The sequence below is a fragment of the Rattus norvegicus genome, chromosome 19, assembly GCF_021556685.1.
Source record: "Rattus norvegicus strain SHRSP/BbbUtx chromosome 19, alternate assembly SHRSP_T2T, whole genome shotgun sequence".
NCBI classification, from domain to species: Eukaryota; Metazoa; Chordata; class Mammalia; order Rodentia; family Muridae; genus Rattus; species Rattus norvegicus.
Window position 1 is genome coordinate 62,915,283 of NC_141552.1, and position 22,963 is coordinate 62,938,245.

The following is a 22,963-nucleotide window of genomic DNA, read 5'->3' on the forward strand; positions in this document are numbered from 1 at the left end:
GTCTGCTCCCTCAGAGTCTGAGTGAGGAATCTTCTCACGCTTCTCTATTTCCCAGGATTCCTCAACCCCCACCCCCACCCCCGCAGAATGTCCCACCTACTAATCCTGCCTCAGCTTATTGGCCATTCAGCTCTTTATTGACAGATGATGCTTCACACATACACAAGAGATTATCCCTACAAGGACTCAGGAGTGGGGCCAACTCATCAGAGTTGCCTGGTGAGGCTCCGTGGAGGATTGATGTACGGTTATTTTCCAGGGAGGGACCGTGCATTATGTCCTTAAGGTGATAATTATTCCTTAGAAAGGCTTCTGGTCTCTAGCTGGTGATTGACAGACCCCAGCAGGATTAACCCATAAGGGAAGAGACAAGGGCCTGTGATGGTCTCAACTTTGGAGCAGATCAGAATGCCCTGTCTCTACCAAGAGCTACAGGCAGAGCCATTAGGAAGGGGCCCATCCTCCATGACCCTTCCGATCCCATAATGACACTGTTAGAGGAAAGACTTCAATCGGGGAAGGTAACCATTGAGAGCTCCAGGTTCTTATATCCTGGAACTAAGAATTGGACCAGAAGCTCGTGAATGGTGAGAGATGTGGGGATAGCTTATTCAGGAAGAGAAAGGCACGCTGGACAATGGAGAGGGTGAGAGAGCAACAGACAAAGAACAGGGTCCAGGCTCAACATCTCTCAGTCCTTTTCTTTTTTTTTTTTTTTTGGTTCTTTTTTTTCGGAGCTGGGGACCGAACCCAGGGCCTTGCGCTTCCTAGGCAAGCGCTCTACCACTGAGCCAAATCCCCAACCCCTCAGTCCTTTTCTTTATTGCTGGAACATCTTGTGAATTTGTTCTTGGTTCCCAGTGGTGACTCAGGCCAATTCTTCCCCACACCTCCAGGGCCCAGCACAATGCCTAGTGCTTAGCAAACATTTGATAACTGACCAGCAAAGGAGAAAGAGGAAATTTAATCAGGACTTAAGATGTATTTAAAAAACAGTGACCCCGAGGGGTTGGGGCGTGGCTCTGTGGTAGAGAGCTTGCTGGTGTGTGTGTGTGTGTGTGTGTGTGTGTGTGTGTGTGTGTGTGTGTGTGTGGCTCTGGGATCCATCCCCAACCCTGAGAAACAAAAACAAGAGAAAGCAACAGACTAACAGGACTAACTATATAAATGAGGACAACCCAGTGTGAACCTGAGACTAGAGTCTTCATCCTAAACTTGGCCAGAATCTTTTGGGCGGGAGAGAGGAGAGGATTAAGATGGGATTTTATTTTCCAATAGAATGGGCTTTCTTTAAATAGAAAAGATGGGTGGGTATGGGTTCTTTTCTCTTTGTTTTTGTTCATTTGAAACAAGGTCCATGCTGACCTCAAACCCATGGCTATCCTCCTGCCTCAGCCTCCAGAATACTGGGATAAATACGATTCACTACACCTACATACCCAGCTTAATTCCTTTTGAACTACTCTCCCCCCACCACCAATCCCCCAGTTCTGGAGATTGGGCCAGGAATGTGAAGCCTTCCTTCCTTTCCAGCCCTGTAGCTTCAAGCTCCTGAGGTCACTACTTATTCCCAGGATTTGAGTTCCCAGAGGGGGCCCCTCAGGGAGCCACTGAAAGCACAAGGAGACACTGGAGATACACAGGAGCCCAGACTGATGCTGTCCTGTCTCTTGCAGGTCTCCTGATGCTGGTTGGCTGGGTGCAGGGGAAACCCCTTCTCAGCATGTTCACTATCGGGGTCAGGTATGTGGTCAAAGCTCCCAGGACCCCTCCCCGGCAGAGCGGGCGGTATCCCGCAGGGCAGGCAAGGATGGGGGAGATACTTCTTGGCCTACCAAACCGGGTCTCCAGTGGCACGTGGGAGGGGGCATGCACCGTATAGAATGCGGGGACCCCTTTTCATCCCTCTTGGTGAGGACTTGGGTCTATCCAGCTGAGAGCCTGGGCCACACAGTAGCCTGTCTAGATAAGAGTGTGCCCCCAACACAGACAGGGCACGACCTCGTTTATCAGTTTCTAGTCACTGTGACAAAACCCAGGAGGGAAGGAAGTAAGGGAACAACAACTTCTTTTGGCTCAAGGTTTCAAAGGGTTCCCTGCTTCTGTGGTGAGCCGGGTGCTATGGTGGAAGGCATAGCAGGCCCCTAATCAGGGAGATGTGTAGGTGCCCCTGGCTGTCCTCTTTCATCCCATCTAGGCCCTTTGCGGTGGCACTGCCCCCACACATTCCCAGCCAATCCTCTAACACCCAGAGGTGTGCTTTGCTAATCTCTTGTTGATTCCTCTGTCCCATCAGGCTGACAGTCCAAAGACTCAGATGGGCCAGGGCGGAGCTCAGTGTTAGGATATCACTGGCACATGCAAAGCCATGGGCTCCGTCCCTGCACCATAAAAGATTAGCACAACAACATCTTCCCTTGGCTTGATTATCTGCCAAGACCCTGTCCTCAGATAAGGTCAGCCACACATCCAGGGTTAGGACGTGGATGAGTCCAACAGTCTCTGTGTCTCTGTCTCTCTCTGTCTCTGTCAGGATCTCGTGTAGACCAGGCTGGCTCTAAACTTCTTATCTAGCCTTGAACTTCTGATATGTACCTGGTATATTCCCTACTGGGCACTGAGCCCAGGGTTCGGGGTACCCAAGAGTGGGAACCTGGATCTTCTGATACTAGGACCAGGAACTGAACACGTGACCCTAGCTGGTCCTTGCTCAGCCCCGTGAGGTGACACATGATCCATTTTACAAGTGGGGACACTGAGACTCAGGCTCCACAACCGCCCACAGCTACAGAACCCAGGAGTGAAGAAGACTCTGGACCATCCCGCCTGGTGCAGGATGGGACCACTTCACTTGCTAAATTTCCGTTCCCACCCTCGGCAGCTGGCAGCCGCCATCGGCCTACAAATATTGACTGAGTGTCGATGGCTGGCTGTTACATCATCGAAGCACTGACCGAGCCTCGTGCCTTGGGCCCTCGTGGGCTTTTTAGGCTGGAGGAGAAAGTAAATGTGGACAGTTTTAAGTGAGGGTTAGCAATGCAGTTCTGGGGATGCAGATATGGCTCAGTGGTTAGGGCACTGGCTGCCCTTCTAGAGGACCTGGGCTCCATTCCCAGCACCCACATAGTAGCTCACAGCTCTATGTAGCTCCAATTCCAGGGGATCTGGCGCCTTCACAGGCATACATGCAGACAAACCACCAATGCACGTAAAAAAATAAATAAGTCTTAAACAATGCAGTCACCATTCAGCATCCACGCTGTATTAATGCCCCATGGGAAATGCTGGCCCCTGTGGGAAATGCTGGCCCCCGTGGGAAATGCTGGCCCCCGTGGGAAATGCTGTCAGAGACTGAGAGGGAACTGGGAAGGGACCTGGGACTAGGAAAAGTGCCCAGGGTTGTTTTGTCGGGAGTCAGTTAAGAGAATAACAGGAGGGGAGGACCGGGAAGGAGAGAATAGCAGAGAGGGAGCACCACTGACTCGGAACTCTACCTCAGGCCCCCCATGGCCAGAGCGGTGTTAAAGATAATTAGGAACTTGCTCTTCCTGGTCTCTCCTGATCTTTATTGGTTTGTGGATTGGTGTTTTTCATGCTATGTGCATATCCAGGTGTGTGCACTACACCCATCTCTTGACATATGGGGGCGTCCCCCTCATAATCTAAAGTAAATGTTTGCTTAGCCAGTCTATCCAGCCCAGGCCATAAAACCAAGGAAACTGGCTTTGCTGTCACCATGGAAACTGACACCCCCCCCTCCCCAGCCAAATTCAGTAATCCTGGTTTATATAACTTGTCTCTGAATGGCTCATTGTCTCCGGATGGAAGGTCACACTATTCATCTATTCATATTCTCTCTCATTCTCTCTCTCTCTCTCTCTCTCTCTCTCTCTCTCTCTCTCTCTCTCTCTGTGTGTGTGTGTGTGTGTGTGTGTGTATTTGTGCGCTTTTTTAAGATGAGGGTCTAATGCCATAGCTTAGTCTGTCCTCACACTCATAGTGATCCCCCTGCCTCTACCTCTTGAATGCTAGGATTGCAGGTGTGAACATTTGAGCCACCATGCTTGACCAGCAGGCTGTTTAGACCAGAAAACCCATACTACATCACACACTGCTTTTAAAAAACAAATAAACAAACAAAACCATTTATCTATTTGAGGGTGGGCAGGCAGACCACAGATTTCAGGGATCAGTTCTCTTCTTCCACCGTGTGGATCCCAGAGATAGAACTCAGGCTACGAGAGCTGGGTGGAGAGTATCTTTCCCACCCGAGTCACTTCACCGGCTTCCCTCTGTTTTCTTCACGGGCAACCCAATCATGATGCTCAGCACCATTGAATGCACTGAGGTGCCGGGGGTGATGAAGGACTTGTGAGCCACCGTCAATTCTTCTGACTACTCACCGGCCTGAGACCAATGCTCACCCTGCCCCAGGCCAGTGAGGGTCCAGTCCTCGCAGATGTTCATGAGCTCACACCTGTCCCCTTAGCACGTGTCAGCCTGAGAGGTGTAGAGAGGGGAAGAAGTGACTGCCCCTGCATCAACGTAGCCAGAAATGGCTTTTAATGAAAACCCTGTCACATTTAAAATTTTCTGTCACTAATGCTTAAAAATTAAGTCCTTGTAAGGCTGGACTTGGGGCTCAGTTGGGAAGGCACTTGCCTAGCATGCTTGACGACTGACCCGGGTTCCACTCCAGCACCACGGAAACCAGGTGTGCTTGTGCTTACGTCTCATCCCCATACTCTGGAGCTGGAGGAAGTAAGATCAACGTTATCTTTAGCTACACAGTGAGTTCAAGGCCAGCCTGAGCTCCTTGTAAAAAACACAAATATAGCAACTGTATTAAAACAATACCTGGCCTCCAGTTTCTTGGGAAGGATAGTCAATCTGGCAATTTGCTTGTCCCTGACCTCTGGGTGACAGTTTGCTTTGGGCAGGCCTGGCCTTAGGGCTCCTATGCTCAGCATGGCATGGGCTGACCTCTCTCACCTTGTGCATGGCTTTTCTCAGGTACAGCTTTCCCTCTCACTCCCACAACCCAAGGCGTCCCTTTCTGGAAATTACTTCGGGCAGCGCCCTCTAATGAAAGCACTTGAGAGTTCACTGTGGTTACAAGTCAAACATCTCCACTCTCCTCCACTCTTGGGATCTCAGCTTGGCAGGGGGTCACAGTGCTGGGTGGGGACATTAAGGAAGCGAGTGGGCATCAGATCTACTCTTATGAAGGTGTGCGCACAGTGGGCGAGGGGGCTCCCTCTGCTTTTGTCTCTTTGGTAGCCTCAGGAAAAATAGTAAACCACTAAATGAGCTAGTGACCACTGAAATTCAAGGGACCCAGAGGAGAGTCTGCCTGCCAAAAGCTGACACCTTCACTAGTGTCCTGATTGAGGTGCCTCCCCAAAAACTCTACCTCGCAATTCTCATAAATGACAATGGTTGAAATGCTAAAAGACGCAGCAGACACAGATTCACACTAACACGTGACTGCCTGATGAGGCCCCTCCCATGTCAGGGATGTAGTTTAGCAGGAATTCGGTCAGGGCAGAAACTGTGAAGGAGACCGGTGCATTGTGGGATTAGAAAATGAGTGTTCGCTGGGGGCAAAGACAAACTTTGCTAGATGAGATCGTCATCACCAGCGCCAGCTGAGACTCATATCACCCTTTGGTGCGTTACGTCTGGTTCGACTTTTCTCCCCAGTCTAGCTGTGGCGGCCATTCCAGAGGGGCTGCCCATCGTTGTCATGGTGACGCTGGTCCTGGGGGTGCTGCGGATGGCTAAGAAGCGGGTCATCGTGAAGAAGCTGCCCATTGTAGAGACTCTCGGTGAGGGCTCCCCCTCCTATGCAGACTGAGCCAGGTGGCAATGTGGGGTTGGGTTGTATGAACCTGGGGCTTCAAGCATGTATGTCACCCAATCTCTGTGACAGCTCACCTCTCTAAACCTCTGTGGTGCCAGGTTGCTGTAACGTCATCTGCTCTGACAAGACTGGCACTCTGACAGCCAACGAAATGACAGCAACCCAGCTTGTCACGTCCGATGGCTTCCATGCCGAGGTAAGCCTCGTGTTCTCTCACAAGGCAGGAGACCAGGGCATGCGTGCCCTGCCAGCCCTCTCCTGCCCAGGGAAATGACAGAGTCCTCTAGAACAGCAAGGAAGAAATAAGTCCCTTGGAAGTTGGTCTAAGGAAGGATTGTGACCAATTTAAGATGACCTGATTGATTGATTGATTGATTGATTGATTGATTTTTGTAGGGTTTCTCTGTGTAGCCCTGGTTGTCCTAGAACTCTCTCTGTAGACCAGGCTGGCCTCCAACTCAGAGGTCCACCTGCCTCTGCCTCCCAAGTGCTGGGATTAAAAGCACAGACCACCACCCACTCTGCTCCTCTTTTGTTCCTTGTCAAATTTTACATTTCATATATTTGCAGGACGGAACCCAGGGTCTCCTCCATGCTAGAGAAGCACGGTGCTACTGACCACAGTCCCAGCCCCTCATTAACGTCCCAGCCTGATTTTGTGGCGCTGAGGGTTGCCTGAACTCTCTGTGTAGCCCAGGATTTACTGCGTAGTAAATCTCTTGTCTCAGCTTCCCATATGACGGAGTTTCCAGGCATGAGTCACCACGCCCAGCTCTTTACAAAATTTAAAAGCTACAGAAGTATCTGTTACCACCCATGACAAACTGACCCTGAGTCACTGTCCTCTGCCTCTCCCATGGCACAGCTGTACACTTTCTTTTTTTTTTTTTTTTTTTTTTTTTTGTTCTTTTTTTTTCGGAGCTGGGGACCGAACCCAGGGCCTTGCACTTCCTAGGCAAGCGCTCTACCACTGAGCTAAATCCCCAACCCCAGCTGTACACTTTCTTAATCAGCAATTTGGGGTATGCATATTTTTCTATGGAACTTTCCAGAGCAAAGGATTACCAAGTAGGGGTTCACAGGCCCTGGCCTGCTCTGGTCCATAAAGTTTTCTTCCCCATCCCTCCCACCCCCCTCCCTGCCTCGTTTTATGTGTGTGCACATAAATGCAGTGACCTTGGAGGCCAGAAGAGGGCGATAGATCCCCTGGAGCTGGTGTTATAAACAGTTTGACGCCATCTAGTGGTGGTGCTCAGAACTGAACGAGGTTCCCTTATAAGACCAGCATGCACTCTCTCAACCACGATGTCTTGGCACACCGTCATGCTGATCTGTAAACATTACATGGCTGCTTGCTTTTCGGCCCCCACTGTCTTGACTGAGAGTGGTTTATGAGCTGCAGAAGCCTCAGTGTTCCTTCTTGGCTTAGGGTACAGTTTCTTCCAAGCCTGCTCTATGTGCACCTTAGCTTGTGTGGCCCTTGGGTGGACACAGCCTCCACCAAGAGCACACACAGCCTCCACTATCAGGGAGAGGTCCTGGACCGACAGAGCCGTCAGTCTGCAGGGCCATCCTCACGTGTAGCCTTATGGCTCTGGGGTAGATCCTAGGGGAGGGAACCTGTGTCATCCAGGGTTTTGGGGGGGCGTTGGCTCTTGATGACACCCCTCCTGCCATGTCCTTCCAGGTCAGTGGCATTGGATACAGTGGCGAAGGGACTGTGTGTCTTCTGCCCTCCAAGGAAGTAATCAAAGAATTCAGCAATGTGTCAGTGGGGAAGCTGGTGGAGGTGAGAAGTGGGTGGCCATTGTGGAACAATGTGTGGCTTACCTGAAATGGAGGGGGAGGTGATTGACTGACTGACCTCAGGGGTCCGCTCGGACCTCACCCCTAAGTGGGTAAGAAGGCAGAGGGGAAAGGAAGGCTGGAGCCTGACTGGGCTCATGGGTGGGAATTTTCTGATCCTCCTCCACCTCAGTCATCTGCCCTCTCTTGAGTGGCAGGCAGCCTCCAGGAATTCAGAACCTCCCTCTTCCCCAGTCCTTCCTCTCCCGTGGGCCTTACTCTGTTGCCTTCCCTCCCCTCAGGCCCCTCCTCCAGCCCTACAGACTCAGAAATAAACTCAGAGACACCACCAGAGGATTGAGCTCAGCCCCAGTGTGGCAGAGAAGCTGCCATTGCTCACGCTCTGTCAGTGTCTAGATTTTCCCCTAAGCCAGCAGCTGCAGAACACTTCCATAGGCCTGTGGCTTAGTGATGTCTGTCCATCCTCCCATGTGTAGTCACAGGCCAAGCACGGTGTGACCCCGAGTAGAGACCTACTAGTGGTCACTGCCACCCCGCCACCCCACCTCAGTCCCCAGACCCCTGTGCCAGGTGCCTCCCCTATGACAGCTTCTGGAGCCAGCCTTGCTCCTAAGCCATTTTCTATCCTGGTGGTACAGGCCTGGCGTCCCAGCTACTCAAGAGGCTAAGGCAAGAGAACTGCAAGTTCAAAGCCAGCCTGGGCAACTTAGCAAGCCCGAGCTCAAATTGTAAAACGAAAAACTAAAACCTAAGGCTGGGGTACAGTTCAGTGGGAGTAGACTTGCCCAGCATGTGAGAGGTGCCAAGTTCCACGCCTGATCTGGGGGAGGGGAGGAAAGCACACAGGTATGTCGCTGACTTATTTGAAGGAAACTCTCATAGCCTGGCCCAGCGGTAAGGCCATGCCTGCGGTTTCATGGTGTGACTGAGCCCAGGGCCCGGGTGCTGGTTCCCAGTGCTGACTGCAGATATTGCAAACCCTCCTTCAGGCAGGCTGCGTCGCCAACAACGCTGTCGTCAGGAAGAACGCCGTAATGGGGCAGCCCACAGAAGGGGCCTTGGTGGTGCTGGCCATGAAGGTAAGAGGTCGTTAGTGTCTTCTGTGACTCTCCACTTGCTCCCTTGAGACAGGATCTGTCACTGAACTTAGAGCCAGGTTGGCAGCGAGCAGTCCCCAGAAATCTTCCTGTTACCTCCCCATCCCCAGCAGCACAGAGGTGACAACACACAAGACCACTTGCCGGCCTAGAAATTTGGTTCTAAAGTAGAACAAACTCCCATGGGTCACTCCTCCAGGCAAAGAGCCAAGACCTGCTGGGGTGCTTGCTGAGGGCGGAGGAAATACAGAATGGGTCGCAGGGAGTTATAAATAGCAGCTAAGGTCACATGACCAGTTACAGAAGCAAGGACTATAATTGACATGCCCTGCTTTGTTAGGAGTGTGGGTGCCTATATACACATACATTAAGCAGAAATTTGGGTTTTCTTTTCTCTTTCATATCACTGTACTGATTCTGTCAGTTCTGCTCCCATAGAGGACGCTGACTTGCCCACATGGGTGGGCGCTGGGGATTTGAACTCATGTCCTCATGTTTGTACAGCGAGGCCTCTTACCTGCAAAGCCATCTCCCCGGACCTAGACATCTGCCCACCCCTCTCTTGCATCACTTCCACAACTCTGTTACTTAGTTTTAGGTATTGGGAACAGAACCCAGGGCATTGCGGCTGACTGAGCCACACTCTGACCCTAATTGAGTTCACTGGGTTTGCTTGGAGGTAGCATGGTGACCGCTAACAGCCACGCCCCTGCAAAGCCCACCCCAGCTTGGGTGTAACATCCCCTGAGCTGCAGAGTAGAGCCCACCCCTGATCTGCTGTGTCCCCTGCAGGGAACCTTCTGCCCCTTACATACTCTAGCATGTCCCTGCTGCAGCTGGGGTGGGGTTGAGGGGGTAGCTAGAACCCCTGATGAGGCAACTAGAATCCTGGGCAAGGGGCTAAGGGTCTGAGTTACACCTTACTCCTCCTCCTGAGGGAATGTCAACAGGCCTCATCTTGAGGGTCTCTTGGGATGAGTCACACTTCTCTGATGAAGACACTGATGGCCGCCTTTCTCAGAGGACAGCAGTCCTCACTACTGAGAGGCTACAGGCTTATCTGTGCTTCGAGGGGATGGGGAGTGCTTTCCAGGCACATGCCCTTTAATCACAACACTGAGGAAGAAGAGCTGGGCGGATCTCTGTGAGTAAAAGGCCAGCTCGGTGTGTATAGCAAATCCCAGGCCAGTCAGAGCTACAGTGTGACACCCTGTGTCAACAGGGTACCAGGGTCCTCATGGCTGCCTTTTCCCTAAGCCATTCCCACTCCTCCTGCTGTTACTAGAATTTTGGAATTCCCTTCCCTCACAAACACTATCTCTAGTGCATGAGCTGCCCAGCTAACACTGGTTTGCTTTTGGAAAACTGAGTTTGACCTGGTGAGCGACAGGCCCCAAAGTCTTCAAAGACTGTCACACAATGATGGCCCTGCAGGCCCCAGGCTGCACCTTCCCAGATGTCTTTGTTCCCCCAGAAGTTTCTAAAGGAGCTGAGGCAAAAGCTTGGTTCTGGGACCAGAGAAAAGAAATTGTTTTCCTGGGTGAGACCTCTGAAAACAGGCAGCCTTCCATCCCGCGGCCATCGCTTGGGCATTCTGGAGTCAGAATGTTGGTTTACACAGGCAAGGCTTAGCACTGCAGCCTGGCTCAGGAGGACACCCTGAAAGCATTCCCTCTTACACCCCAGATGAACTTAGGCAGCATCAAAGATTCCTACATACGGAAGAAGGAAATTCCCTTCAGCTCGGAGCAGAAGTGGATGGCAGTGAGGTGCAGCCTGAAGAATGAGGTAAGTTTGGCTTTTGTTGAGATGAGTCTCACTAAGGGGCCCAGAGCAGCCTGGAACTCGGGGACCTCCTGCCTCAGTATCCGAGAGCTGGCATGGTAGGAATACACTGTGTCCGGGATGCCATCCTTCCCTCAAACCAAAAGAAGGCACAGACACCTGGGGGAGAGGGTGGTGTGCCCCCACACCTTCCAGGAGCTTCCAAACAGAACAGCCATGAACTGGGCATTCGGACCCATGGTGGTCACAGTGGGGACCCTGATCCAGCCATAATGTGGGGGTCTCAGGCTCTTCTTGACCTGCACTGGAAAGTCCAGGTGTAGACCCAGGAGACCTGTGTGTTTTGGGGCTTCTGGTAAAGGCTCAAGTGTGGGGCAGCTGTCTGTGCAGGAGGAAGCACCCGGTGGCGGCGAATTCTTTTCCTTTTCTTTCTAAGGATGAGGAAGATGTTTACTTCATGAAGGGAGCCTTTGAGGAAGTGATCCATCACTGCAGCACGTATAACAATGGGGGCATCCCACTGCCTCTGACACCCCAGCAGAAGTCCTATTGCCAGCAGGAAGAGAAGAAGATGGGGTCGCTCGGCCTTCGGGGTTGGTGTCTCCCTCTGCCGCTCGCTGGGCCTTGGAGTTTGCCTGCAGTGTTGCTGGGATGCTTGAGAGTAGGGCCCTGGGCAAACCTGCCACCATCCAGAATGGCAGGCAGGGGTGGGCTTGACAGCAAGGCTCAGTGTGAAACTTCACAGTCAGGATAGGCTGCCCAAGTCACCCACGACCCCTGCTGATCCAGGGGTGGATCACATTCCCCAGGGCAGACGAAGTTTATGCCGTGAACTAATTTCAGGCACTAGCTCGCTCCCTGCCTTCTGCCACGAAAACCTTGAGCTCTGAGGGAGACCTGCCATCTCATGGCCACTTTGAAGTTTTCTCGGCTGCGTGTGACAGTGTCTTCCCCATCAAGCTGATCTTAAAACCCTCGTGCCATTTGCCACCCGGTCCCTTTCTGGAGAAAATAACCCGAGAACACTCTGGAGGGCTTGTACTCCATGGGACAGGAGAGGCGAAACTCACCCCACCCGTTACCTCGACCTCCCTACTCTGGGGATAGATGGCTGTGCTCGGAGCCTGTGGCAGGCAAGGGTTTGTCCCCGATGCCTGTATGCAGGCTCCCAGGGGCTGCTGCTGGACAGCTGCTACCTTATGTGACCTAGGCTGTCTCCCACACCTGCCCTTCCCCGTCTAGCATGCCTGTGCTTCCCCAAGAGCCACAGCAGGGCTTGCTAGGGACAGAAGATAGTCCCCAGCTGCCACCAAGCTGTCTGTCTCTCATAGTGCTGGCCCTGGCGTCTGGACCTGAGCTGGGAAGGCTGACATTCCTCGGTCTGGTGGGCATCATCGACCCCCCAAGGGCTGGCGTGAAGGAAGCGGTCCAGGCCCTCTCGGAGTCTGATGTGTCAGTTAAGATGGTGACAGGGGATGCTCTGGAGACTGCCTTGGCCATAGGTAACCAGGGTGAGGACAAGGGAGGGAAGGGGGCCTCATGCCCAGCTGAAAGGGCTCTGAGCTGTGTAGACCAGTACCCCCTGCTCCGCCTCGTGTCCGAAAAGAGGAAAGTCGACATGTAAACGGTGGACCTACTATGCGTTTAAGGGTTTTTCAGCTGTGATGTCCATACACAACTGGCGTCCCATACCAGGTGACTTCAGTCTGGCTTCCTCCATTGGCTGGGCAGCTTTGACAAGTCATAGGACCACTCTGATGCTCAAGTGACTCCATCAGCAGTGGGCCAGCGGCCTCCGCTGCCTTCTCCCATCACTATGGTTAGGAGAGGTCATGTTGACTCTGTCCCACTAAAGCCCAGTGCTGGGAGGTCACAGGCCAGAGTATCCGGGCTCTCATGTCAGGTGCCAGTAATACCACTTCCCAGCAGCGTGGCCTCAGGATTTGCATAGTTTCCTTAATATGGGTATATGTCGGTTCACCGTGGTTATGTGGACACTGAGATGGGCTAAAGTCAGTTGTGTCAAATGCCAGGTGGGTCAGGGCCACCATTCAGGCCTAGGATCCACTCCTCAGCCCAGACTCTCTCAAAGGAAGAACCATCGGCCTGTGCGACGAGAAGCTGAAAGCTATGTCCGGGGAGGAGGTGGAGGGCATGGAGCAGGACGCACTGGCAGCCCGAGTGAGGCAGGTGGGTTGTCCTGGGGGCAGACAGGGCGGGGACAGGGGGTCCTCCGGCTCCCGTGTCCACTGATGGCTCTTTGACTCCCTGTGCCAGGTGTCTGTATTCTTCAGGACCAGCCCAAAGCACAAGGTTAAAATCATAAAGGTAACTGGGTCAAATGACGGGGGCCATCCAGGGTGGGAACTGTCCAGGGTGGCAGGCTCTTAGCTGGTCAAGTGACAGGAATGTGCCAAGGGGACAGCGGCTCAGCTGGCCTTGGCTGTAGCTCCCTTCTCTAGGTTTTAGGCAGTCGAGTGCATCCCACGCACCCACCCCCATTTACAGGGCAAAATGCCATCACTCGTTTAGCTGTAAAGGATGCTGGGAAATGCCACCTCTAGAGGGATAGGTAGTTCACAGCTAAAGCTGGAGTGGGCCCTATGAATGTGGTTGTGGGAAAGCCGGGGTCCACTGACCACAGGGAAAATATTCAGGTGTTGGCACGGAGCTGCCCCTGGCTTCTTCTCTTTGCCAACCAGAAGCCCGAGAGTTTCAGGCCTTTCCCCACATCTGTACCTAAAGTTTGCTCAGTTCTTTGGTTGCTGTATTTTGTTCTTTGGGGGCTGTTTGAGGGGATTCTGGGATATTTAGTTTTTAGCGCTGAAGAATTAATGCATGGTGGCTCACAACTGACATCCCAGTACCCAGGAGGCTGAGGCAGGAGGATCGTGAGATACAAGACAGCCTGAGCTATAGATCCTATTCAGAGAGAGAGAGAGAGAGAGAGAGAGAGAGAGAGAGAGAATTATATATATATAATATATATATTTTATATATGAATGTGGGTGCACACACATACCCCAGGGCATGTGTGGAGGTCACGTGACAACCTGTGGGAATTCAGTTTCTCCTATGGGAATCACTCGGGGCATCAATATTGGTGACAAAGCTCCTTTACTTGATGAGACATCTTGCTAGCCCCAAGAACTGGCTTGGTTAATTGCTCACTATGAGTGCCTTTTACAAGCCATATGTGAGCCCTAGCCGTGTGTCCTGTGAGGCCAGCATGGTGACTGTCATTTGCCCTGAAGAAACTAAGCTGAGAGGTTCAGGGCTATGCCCCTGCAGTAGAGCTACTGGGACTAGGCCAGTTGACCCCAGCTTCTAGCCGATAGATGACTACTGCCTGTGGTACAACCGGGAGGGCATCAGAAAGGGTCTAAGGAGGGCTGCGTGCGAGCCTCCACCACCTGCTCTCCACACAGGCATTGCAGGAGTCGGGGGCAATTGTAGCCATGACGGGGGATGGAGTGAATGACTCAGTTGCCCTGAAGTCTGCGGACATCGGGATTGCCATGGGACAGACAGGAACAGACGTCAGCAAAGAGGCCGCTGACATGATTCTGGTGGACGACGACTTCTCGGCCATTATGTGAGTTTCCATACCAGCACCCCCAGAATGTACTGTGGTGGATATGAAGGGGTTCTCGTGGGGTTCAGGGGAGCCCCTGGGGAGAAAGCTACATCCTAGGCTCATCCCCTACTCCAAATGTGTGGAGTTTCTCAAGGAAGGCTTGCCTGTCCTGCCGTCACTGGAATATAAAGGAAGCCAAGCTAGTGGTTCTCAACCTTCCTCAGGTTGAGACCCTTGAACAGTTCCTCAGGTTGTGGTGACCGCAACCATAAAGTTTTTGCATTGCTACTTCATAACTAGAATTCTGCTAGTTCTGAATCATAATGTGAATTATTTTTGGAGATTGGTTTGCCAAAGGGGTCATGACCCACAGGTTGGGAACCACAGGCCTAGAGCCACTTGATTAACCAGTAACCAGAAGCAGCCATTAGAAATCATGCTTGGGGGCTTAGGGATGGTGCAGTCAGCGAAGTGCTTGGCCTGCAAGCACGGGACATGAATTTGGCACCCTGAGTCGACATGAAAATGCAGGCAGGGTGGTAGAGGCTGTCAGGGAGGCCCAGGGCTTACTAACCAGCCAGCCTGATTGACGAGCTCCAGGCCAATCAGAGATCTTGTCTCAGAAAGGGTGGCCTTCCTGGGGATGAGACTCAGGGTTTTTCTCTGGTCTCCACACTTACCAGCACTTGCATAAATAAAAGCCACAGTTGGAGGCTCTACAACCTCAATTCAGGAGGCGGAAGCAGGAGGATTGACATTGTCCTCCTGTGGGTTTAATTTTAGCCAGCTTTAAGACTTTGCTCTTAAGTCACAATACTTAGAGCACAGAACACTTAGAAGGGTATTTTTTAATAACAAAAGTACCACTGGAGCAAAGTTTCTCCGCCATTAAAAATACTCTTCTGCCAAAAAAAAAAAAAAAAAAAAAAAAATACTCTTCTGGGCTGGAGAGATAGTTCAGTGGTTAAGAACACTGACTACTCTTCCAGAGGTCCTGAGTTCAAATCCCAGCAACCACATGGTGGCTCACAACCATCTGTAATGGGATCTGATGCCCTCTTCTGGTGTGTGTGAAGACAGCTACAGTGTACTTATATATAATTAATACACCTTTTTTTTTTTTAAGTTTTAAAAATACTCTTCCAAGCATGATTGTGCAGGGATGTGGGTGTGTCTGTCTGTCTGTGTAGCTCACAGACATAGCCATGGGCGCCCCTGTAATCCTGGCACTGTGAGGGGCAGGGAGTTGGATCCCTGGGATTTGCTAGCTGATAGCTTTGCTTCAGGTTTCATGAGGCACTGATTCACAGGAGTAAGGCAGAGAGACAGCAGGACATCCAAACACGTTCCGGTGCATACACACCAGACAGACAGATGGACAGTGATGGATCTCTGGCTGTGCCTCCAGTGTGGACCTTGGGTTCTTTCATCTGCTGTCAAGCTGCACTGAACTCTTACCATCCCGAGGACCGATGGGGCCCTGGCTCCAGTTGAGAGGGGGTCACACACAGGATTTGCACAACAAGGGACACACTTAACCAGTGTGTCCCAAGTGTGCCAGCAAGGGTTACCTGCCCTGTTGCACCTGGGCTGACCACTCTGTGTGGCTGAGCCGCCCCCAGACCTCTTGCCTACAAATGCTCTCGCTTCCCTTTCAGGAGCGCAGTGGAGGAAGGCAAGGGCATCTTCTACAACATCAAGAACTTTGTCCGCTTCCAGCTGAGCACGTAAGCAGAGACAATCCTCCCTCCATACTCACTGGGTGCTGCATCCCCGTGCATGCACTGACGGGATATCCTTCCTCCATACTCACTGGGTGCTGCATCCCATGCATGCACTGACGGGATGTCCGTCGCCTGCGCCCAACAGGAGCATCGCAGCCCTGAGCCTCATCACCCTGTCCACCGTGTGCAACCTGCCCAACCCCCTCAATGCCATGCAGATCCTGTGGGTGAACATCATCATGGACGGACCACCGGCCCAGAGGTGAGGCACTGGGCTCAGGCAGGACCACGCAACTCCCTCTCACAAAGGAATCTCCGGGCAGGGGCTGAAGTGTGAACAGTTTCCGGAAGGGCAGACTGGAGCCCTGTGCTCCCTCAGTTACACTCCTGGGGCCCATGGCTCGGTCCTACTGTAAAGTCAGGCCACCATGTCCAGGAAGTCCTCCTCTCTGATCACTCTACCAGTGGTGGCCCCTGTTCCTCCAGGCCCCACTTAGGACCCCTTATGGTAATAGGAACGCATGGGGCTTAGGAGGCCGTGGCATGCCAAGGCGGAAGCCCAGTGCTGGCCCTTGATAGGTCCTGGGTCTCTCTGCATCTGGATATTTGGAAACAGATGAGAGAGCGAGCTATGGCTACCTGTGGGACAGTCGTTCAAGGACAAGAGCAGCCCTGCTCTCAGGCGATAATTTGGAGGGCAAGTCTGAGGCCGTGCCAGGCGTTCTTTTAAGAGGAAAGCTCTCAGTATGTAGTCCAGGCTGGCCTGGGGATTTACCGTGTAACCCAGGCTGGCCTTGAACCCGGAGATCCTCCTGCCTCAGCCTCCCGAAAGCTGGGGTTACAGGCTGTGCACCACCTGGGCCAGCTTTGGAGTGACTGTCGCTATTTCAAAGCATCCCTTGTCTTTTCTGCACAGCCTAGGGGTGGAACCTGTGGACAGAGATGCCCTGAAGAGGCCTCCTCGGAGCGTCAAGGACACGATCCTGAACAGAGCCCTGATCCTGAAGATCCTCATGTCGGCTGCTGTTATCTTAGGGGGGACCCTGTTTATCTTCTGGAGAGAGGTGAGCAAGGCATGGCCTTGACTCACACAGAGACAAGAAGGGGGGGAGCCTTGTGCATGATTGGGCACTGGGAACCGGGTGCTCTCTCCGAGGCGTGTGTACACACACACACACACACACACAGAGAGAGAGAGAGAGAGAGAGAGAGAGACAGAGACAGAGACAGAGACAGAGACAGAGACAGAGAGAGACGGAGAGCGCGAGCGAGCTTGGTGCTATCAGAGGCCAGAGAGTAGGTGCTGGGTGGAGAGAAGTATGGGGGTCAAGTGCTGGGGCCAGAGCACAAACACCAGGTTTTGGGGGACCCCACCATTTTTATTGTCACAGGAAGCTACAGGGATGCTTACAGTCTGTGCCCATTCTAGCACAGGTGAGTTTCATGGCCCGTTGGGCTGGGAAGCCTCTGGCAAGGCTGGATATGGTGGAGATGAGGAATTAGGCAGTGGTCATTGAGCCCCAGCTGAGGAATCCCTGCTGTGTTCAGACACGTCCTCCAGGGCATCCAGACCATCCAGACGGGAACTTGGTTCTGAAAGCCCGCCTGGCACCCAGGGTGGAGGGATATATCCGGGATTGTTCCAGCCTGGAGAGGATTCCGGGTTGGAGGAAACTTGAGGCGAAAACGTCTGAAAACTTGCACCCACAAATCCACCTCAGCGGGGCTCTGGCCGGCCTGGACACACAGTTAGCTGCATTAGCTGCTTCGGCCATGCGTTCTCCCTGAGGTCAGCTGTTCCACACTCCTCACAGGATGTGGGTTCTGCTCGTTTGTGTAGTGGGATGACCTGCAAGGCACTTGCCCACTAGGATGGTGGTCCTCAACCTTCTCGATACTGAGCTGTTTTAATACAGCTCCCCGTGTTCTGGTGACCCCCCCAACCATATGATTATTTTTGTGGGTACATCATGACTGTAATTTTGCTACTGCTGTGAGTTGTAAATATCTGATGGTTTTAGAGGACCCCTGTGAAAGGGTCATTTATCCCCAAAGGGGTCACGACCCACAGGAGAAGGTGCCTTTCTCTTCTTGGCTGCAGCTGACACTCCTAGGGTGGGAGTCCTGAGGCCAGCACAAACATGGCACAGGATCGGATTGTGTCCCCAATGCTTCTAGTGTATACCTTTCGGGCTGGGTGACCAGTGATCCTCAGACAGCACCCACAGGCCACCCCGGCACACTGTACCCCTCAGCTCTGAGGCAGGGAGCCCCCTTACTCTGCCATGAGCATGCCTAAATACTGCATTCCAGATCCCAGAGAACCGTACCAGCACCCCACGCACCACCACCATGGCCTTCACCTGCTTCGTGTTTTTCGACCTCTTCAATGCTCTAAGCTGCCGCTCTCAGGTGAGCGGAGCTGACCCTGCCCGCCCCCTCGGACACTGCAGCTCTGTCTATACTCCAGGCAGAGGACTGGGGAGAGGGGTACAGGTTTCTGCGTCCATGCCCCGGGGGCTCCAGCTCCAACAACAACCCAGCACCTGCCCTTCTGTCTGTCCATCTGCCAACTTAGGGAGCGGGCACAGCTCCTGAATCCACACAGTGTGCTTACACCAGCCCACTCACGCCTCTCATCCCCGCAGACCAAGCTGATATTTGAGATTGGCTTTTTCCGGAACCGCATGTTCCTGTACTCGATCCTTGGGTCCCTCCTCGGGCAGCTGGCCGTGATCTATGCCCCGCCCTTGCAGAAGGTCTTCCAGACCGAAAACCTGAGCGCGCTCGGTGAGTGACGGGAACCGAGACTGACTGCCAACTGGGGTGAAGCTGTGAGGCCCACAGGGTGGAAGTCCGGGCCGCCCTCAAAAGACAGGCTGGTCCACAGGCGGCTTCTTGTGGCATACAAGGTAGGAAGGTGACATACAGACACAGGGAACACAGAGGAAGCTCAAAAGGAGGCCCCTCTGCAGAGAAAGGGTCCTGGGGCTGGGGCTGGGGAGCAGCATCCTGAACCTCAGGACACAAACCTCAGGTCTGGGGTTTTGACTGGGGCTCGACTGATTACAGTGCTCATCAGAGATGGCCGCCCTGCAGGTCTTGCTGAAGGGACATAATGTAGCAGTCAGAGATGCCCAAAGGCAATGCAGTCCAGTGTTCCTATCCTGCAGGGATGGGTCCTGCAGCAAAACTAGCCCAAGTACAGTGGTTTGCAGGTCCCTACCTTTCCTTCTGTCCCACATTGGTCACTGGCTACCTCCATCCAGGAGCAGGGGACAGAGGGTCAGCTCCCAGATCTAGTACAGAGCAGGCATTGCTCCAGCACAGATCACTACAGGACCAAAAATGGCCACATGGGTGTGAAAATATGCAAATAGAACAAGTACTTGAGACCTCAGAGCAGGCCAGGAAGGGCGGCCCTCCCTGTGACCTGAAACCTGAGTTCCCGTGGGGCCCCAGTGAGTGCTCTATGGGAGGGAGCAGTGAAAAGGAACCCAGGAGTTGAGGGACCCAGATCAGCATGAGGACCCAGGTTTGATCCCCAGAATCCACACTACTGCTGGGGAGGCAGAGGCATGAAGGACTTGAGGGGCTCAGTGGCCAGCCAGCCAAGCTGACTGAAAATGGTGACCTCTAGGTTCAGTGAGAGACGCTGTCTCAGAAAAGGAAGGTGGAGAGCAGAGCCCCAGAGTCCATCTCGGGCCTTTGCCTGAACATTTGCATGCAAAGAAAAAGGCAGGCTTGTTGTAATCCCAACACGGGTGTGGTGAGGTGCAGGCAGGAGCATCAGGAGTATGAAGTCCTCAGCTGCACAAGCTTGAGGCTAACCTGAACTACCTGAGAATTACCTCAGAAAGACAGGAAACCTATGAGCAAGTTTCTACGCAACGTGTGTGTGTGTGTGTGTGTGTGTGTGTGTGTTGTAGCTGTCTTCAGACACACCAGAAGAGGACATCAGATCCCATTACAGATGGCTGTGAGCCACCATGTGGTTGCTGGGAATTGAACTCAGGACCTCTGGAAGAGCAGACAGTGCTCTTAACCGCTGAGCCATCTCTCCAGCCCCTCTAAGCGCCTTTTCCACAGTGGAGAAGAAAGTCAGCTTGCCAAAGCTATGGTGACTTATTTGGCATCTAATGTCACAGAAGGACCTTGGCCTCTTCAGGGGTGGCAAGCCCCTTCCCCTCAGCCCCCATGAGGTCTGTTAGGTTGAAGAGGAAGACAGAGGACATGGCGGGTGGCCTGTGGGTGGGCACTACTGACTGAGACGATCTTCCCATAGACCTGCTGCTGCTGACTGGCCTGGCCTCGTCCGTCTTCATCTTGTCCGAGCTGCTCAAGCTATGTGAAAAGTTCTGCTCCAGAGCCAAGGCTGATCAGATGCTCCCGGAGGCCGTGTAAAGGAACCAGGGTGTCATGGCTGACTGACTTGTGTCCTTGGGTGCCTCTGGCCTGGCCCCGTCCTTCTGCACTATCTGCTCCAAGAGGCAGATTTTAGGACTGTGCAGCATCCTGCACAGGACAGGGTGGAGCTTATACTGAAACATGGCGCTATTTATTAAACCACCGTGGTTTTTATTTAACCTGTCTCTCTCTGTGCTTGAGTGATGCAGCCCCACGTGGTGGCACAGGACTTCACGGCCACAGATGTCCCAGTTGAGGCCTTGCATCTAAGATGTAGTTCTACAAAGAGCTTTGCCTCGTGATTTTAGAGGTCAATCCTCGGTGCTGGGGGTGGGGGAGGGGTGTGAATTAAAGTATGATTTATGTAAAATCAGATTCAAAGCAAAGACACAGTGGCATCGCTGAGCCTAGATGGGGCATTTCCTGAGGGCTGAAAATGTAAGAGCCTGAAATTCTGCACACCTTTACACCCGCTGTGATGAAGAACACTGGTGCCTAGTGTTTGCAAAACTCTCACTCTGAGGACACCAAAACAAAACCCATGCCTGACAGGGATACCTCATAAGTACATGAACGGAAGCTCCCTCCCCCCAGAAACATCTCCAAGCTCATGTGACGGCATCATGTCAGCATCATACCTCATGGGGAAGGAACTGAGAATCTCTGTGGGAGTCAGGGAGGAGGTGGTGGTGGAGGAGTCACCGAGCCGGGCGCTCACCTGACACGACAGCTACTCGGGAACCTAGAGCAAGAAGATTGCAAGCTCGAGGCCAGCCTGGGCAACTCAGCAAGACTCATGATACCCCTTGGGTCTTTTTTTTCGGAGCTGGGGACCGAACCCAGGGCCTTGTGCTTCCTAGGCAAGCGCTCTACCACTGAGCTAAATCCCCAGCCCTCATGATACCCCTTGTCTGTGCCCCTTCGGGTAAAAGGGCTGGGCTTGGCGCATGAACGTCCACCTGGCACAGACAAGTCCCTGGGCTCAGTGCCACTCTGAAAACATGAGTCATGGGGAGATGTGCAGTGCCACTGAAGGAACCATGCCTGCACACTCCAAAGACGACCTATAGATGAGCAAAAACCATGGAGGTGTCTGTCGGGGGGCAGGGACCTGCAGCGTAGCATCGCTAGCTGGCAGCTTGGGCTCTCCGGTCCCTTCACACTTCCTTCCAAACCAGGGGAAGCCCACACTCTTGTATGTCAAGAGGCTGGTCTTGTGATCCTCATGGCCGGGGGTCACGATATGAAAGGATTCAGCAAGCATCAGGGACAAACCCCACATACGTGTGCTCATGTGTGCCCAGGCATACTTACACAGGCATAGGCCACACACATGAACATGTGTACAGAATGTACGTCTGTACACAGGCATATATGTCCCATGAACATGCACACAAGCACAGGTCCCCACACACACATACACATGTGCACCTGCAGACAGAGACATACATGCAGACAGAAATGCCCATTTATCTATAGTATATGAGTAAAAATTCTAAAGTGACTTAAGTAGAGGAGTTCAACACAAAGGGTATCAGGGGCTGAGGAGACGACAGCTCAGTGGGTAAAGTGGGGCCGTGAAAGTCTGACAACGTGAGTTTAAGACCCGGGACTTACCTAAAAACCCAGCTACAGGAGTGCTCTCACCTCCTGAGCCATCTCTCCCACCCTCAAAAAAAAAAAAAGAGAAAGTCCTTATAAATCACGGTGGAGAAGGGCACCCTAGAAAGCCAGAGGGACACTTTGAAAACTGGAGCTGTACACCAGCACTCCTTGGTGAGCGAGCACTCAAAGCTCTTCCATACCTCAGCCAGGCGTGGTGGGGTGCAACTATAGCACAGCATTCGAGGCAGAAGTAGGGGGAGTGTGAGACCATGGCTATAAAAGACTCTGTCTCAAAAACCCAAGGGCTGGGGACATGGCCCCGTAGGGAGCGCTTGCCTAGCACACACCAAGCCCCCAGTTGCATTCCGTGGCACTGCCAGGAAGAAAGAAAAATGGCATCTTTTAAACCAACAAGTCATCGGTTCACCCCAGAGACAAGGAAGGATGGTCACTATGGCAACAGTCAGCCTCCCAACAGATGCTGACTTGCCTGACAGGATCTGCACAGCTGACACAAGCATTGGGAAAGATGGAGAGAAACTGAGCAACTCCCACAGAGGGACAGACCACGTACAGACAAGACTGTGCCCCGGTGTGCCAAGAATGGCCTCCAGAGGAGCTTGGGGAGGAGGGATAAACCTTCCCATAGCGGTCATCTCTCCTCTCCGTCCTTCCAGCCCCTCACTCAGGTGCTCATTTTAACAACCGCGTATATAGCAGGGTCTGGGTTTCTTTACCTCTTCCTTCTAGCACTTCTGGGCTGGCTCTGCTCAGCCTCTGCCTGCAGAAAGGTCTCTGGTTCTCACAGCCTCACTCACTCTTCTCCCCTTTCACAAAAGACCACCGTCCTCCTTTATAAGAGAAGTTCCTCTGGGCCGTCTGACACCCTGCAAGCATTCGTGCCCTGAGAAATGTGTTAGACATTCGGGAAGCAAAGCCTGTCACCTCTACTCGCAAGAGGGTTGTGCTCTGTGAGCAAACACTTTTGAGGCCCTCCTGCCTTTCAGGCGCTGCCTTAAGCAGAATCCCATCCCAGCATAGAGGTCAGAAAGAATGGGGGCCGTAGTGTCGTGACCTCCCAAGGGATCACGCCAAGTCT

The 22,963-nt window shown here is 52.8% G+C and overlaps 1 protein-coding gene across 3 annotated transcripts in view; it reads left to right on the forward strand.

Annotated features, from left to right (window-relative positions):
• The window catches only part of Atp2c2 (ATPase secretory pathway Ca2+ transporting 2), a 57,269-nt gene extending 36,831 nt beyond the window's left edge, over positions 1-20,438 (forward strand). For 2 of the 3 annotated variants that reach the window (XM_087593845.1, XM_087593846.1), the window contains 17 exons: positions 1,677-1,743; positions 5,704-5,828; positions 5,962-6,059; positions 7,551-7,652; positions 8,659-8,748; positions 10,453-10,554; positions 10,988-11,144; positions 11,883-12,053; positions 12,644-12,741; positions 12,829-12,879; positions 13,980-14,146; positions 15,787-15,855; positions 15,998-16,114; positions 16,769-16,916; positions 18,166-18,264; positions 18,501-18,642; positions 20,138-20,438. In XM_087593845.1, the coding sequence (XP_087449971.1) occupies positions 1,677-1,743; positions 5,704-5,828; positions 5,962-6,059; positions 7,551-7,652; positions 8,659-8,748; positions 10,453-10,554; positions 10,988-11,144; positions 11,883-12,053; positions 12,644-12,741; positions 12,829-12,879; positions 13,980-14,146; positions 15,787-15,855; positions 15,998-16,114; positions 16,769-16,916; positions 18,166-18,264; positions 18,501-18,642; positions 20,138-20,256 (1,922 nt within the window). In that variant the 3' untranslated portion in view covers positions 20,257-20,438. 3 annotated transcript variants of the gene reach the window in all.
• Positions 20,439-22,963: the final 2,525 nt, after the last annotated feature.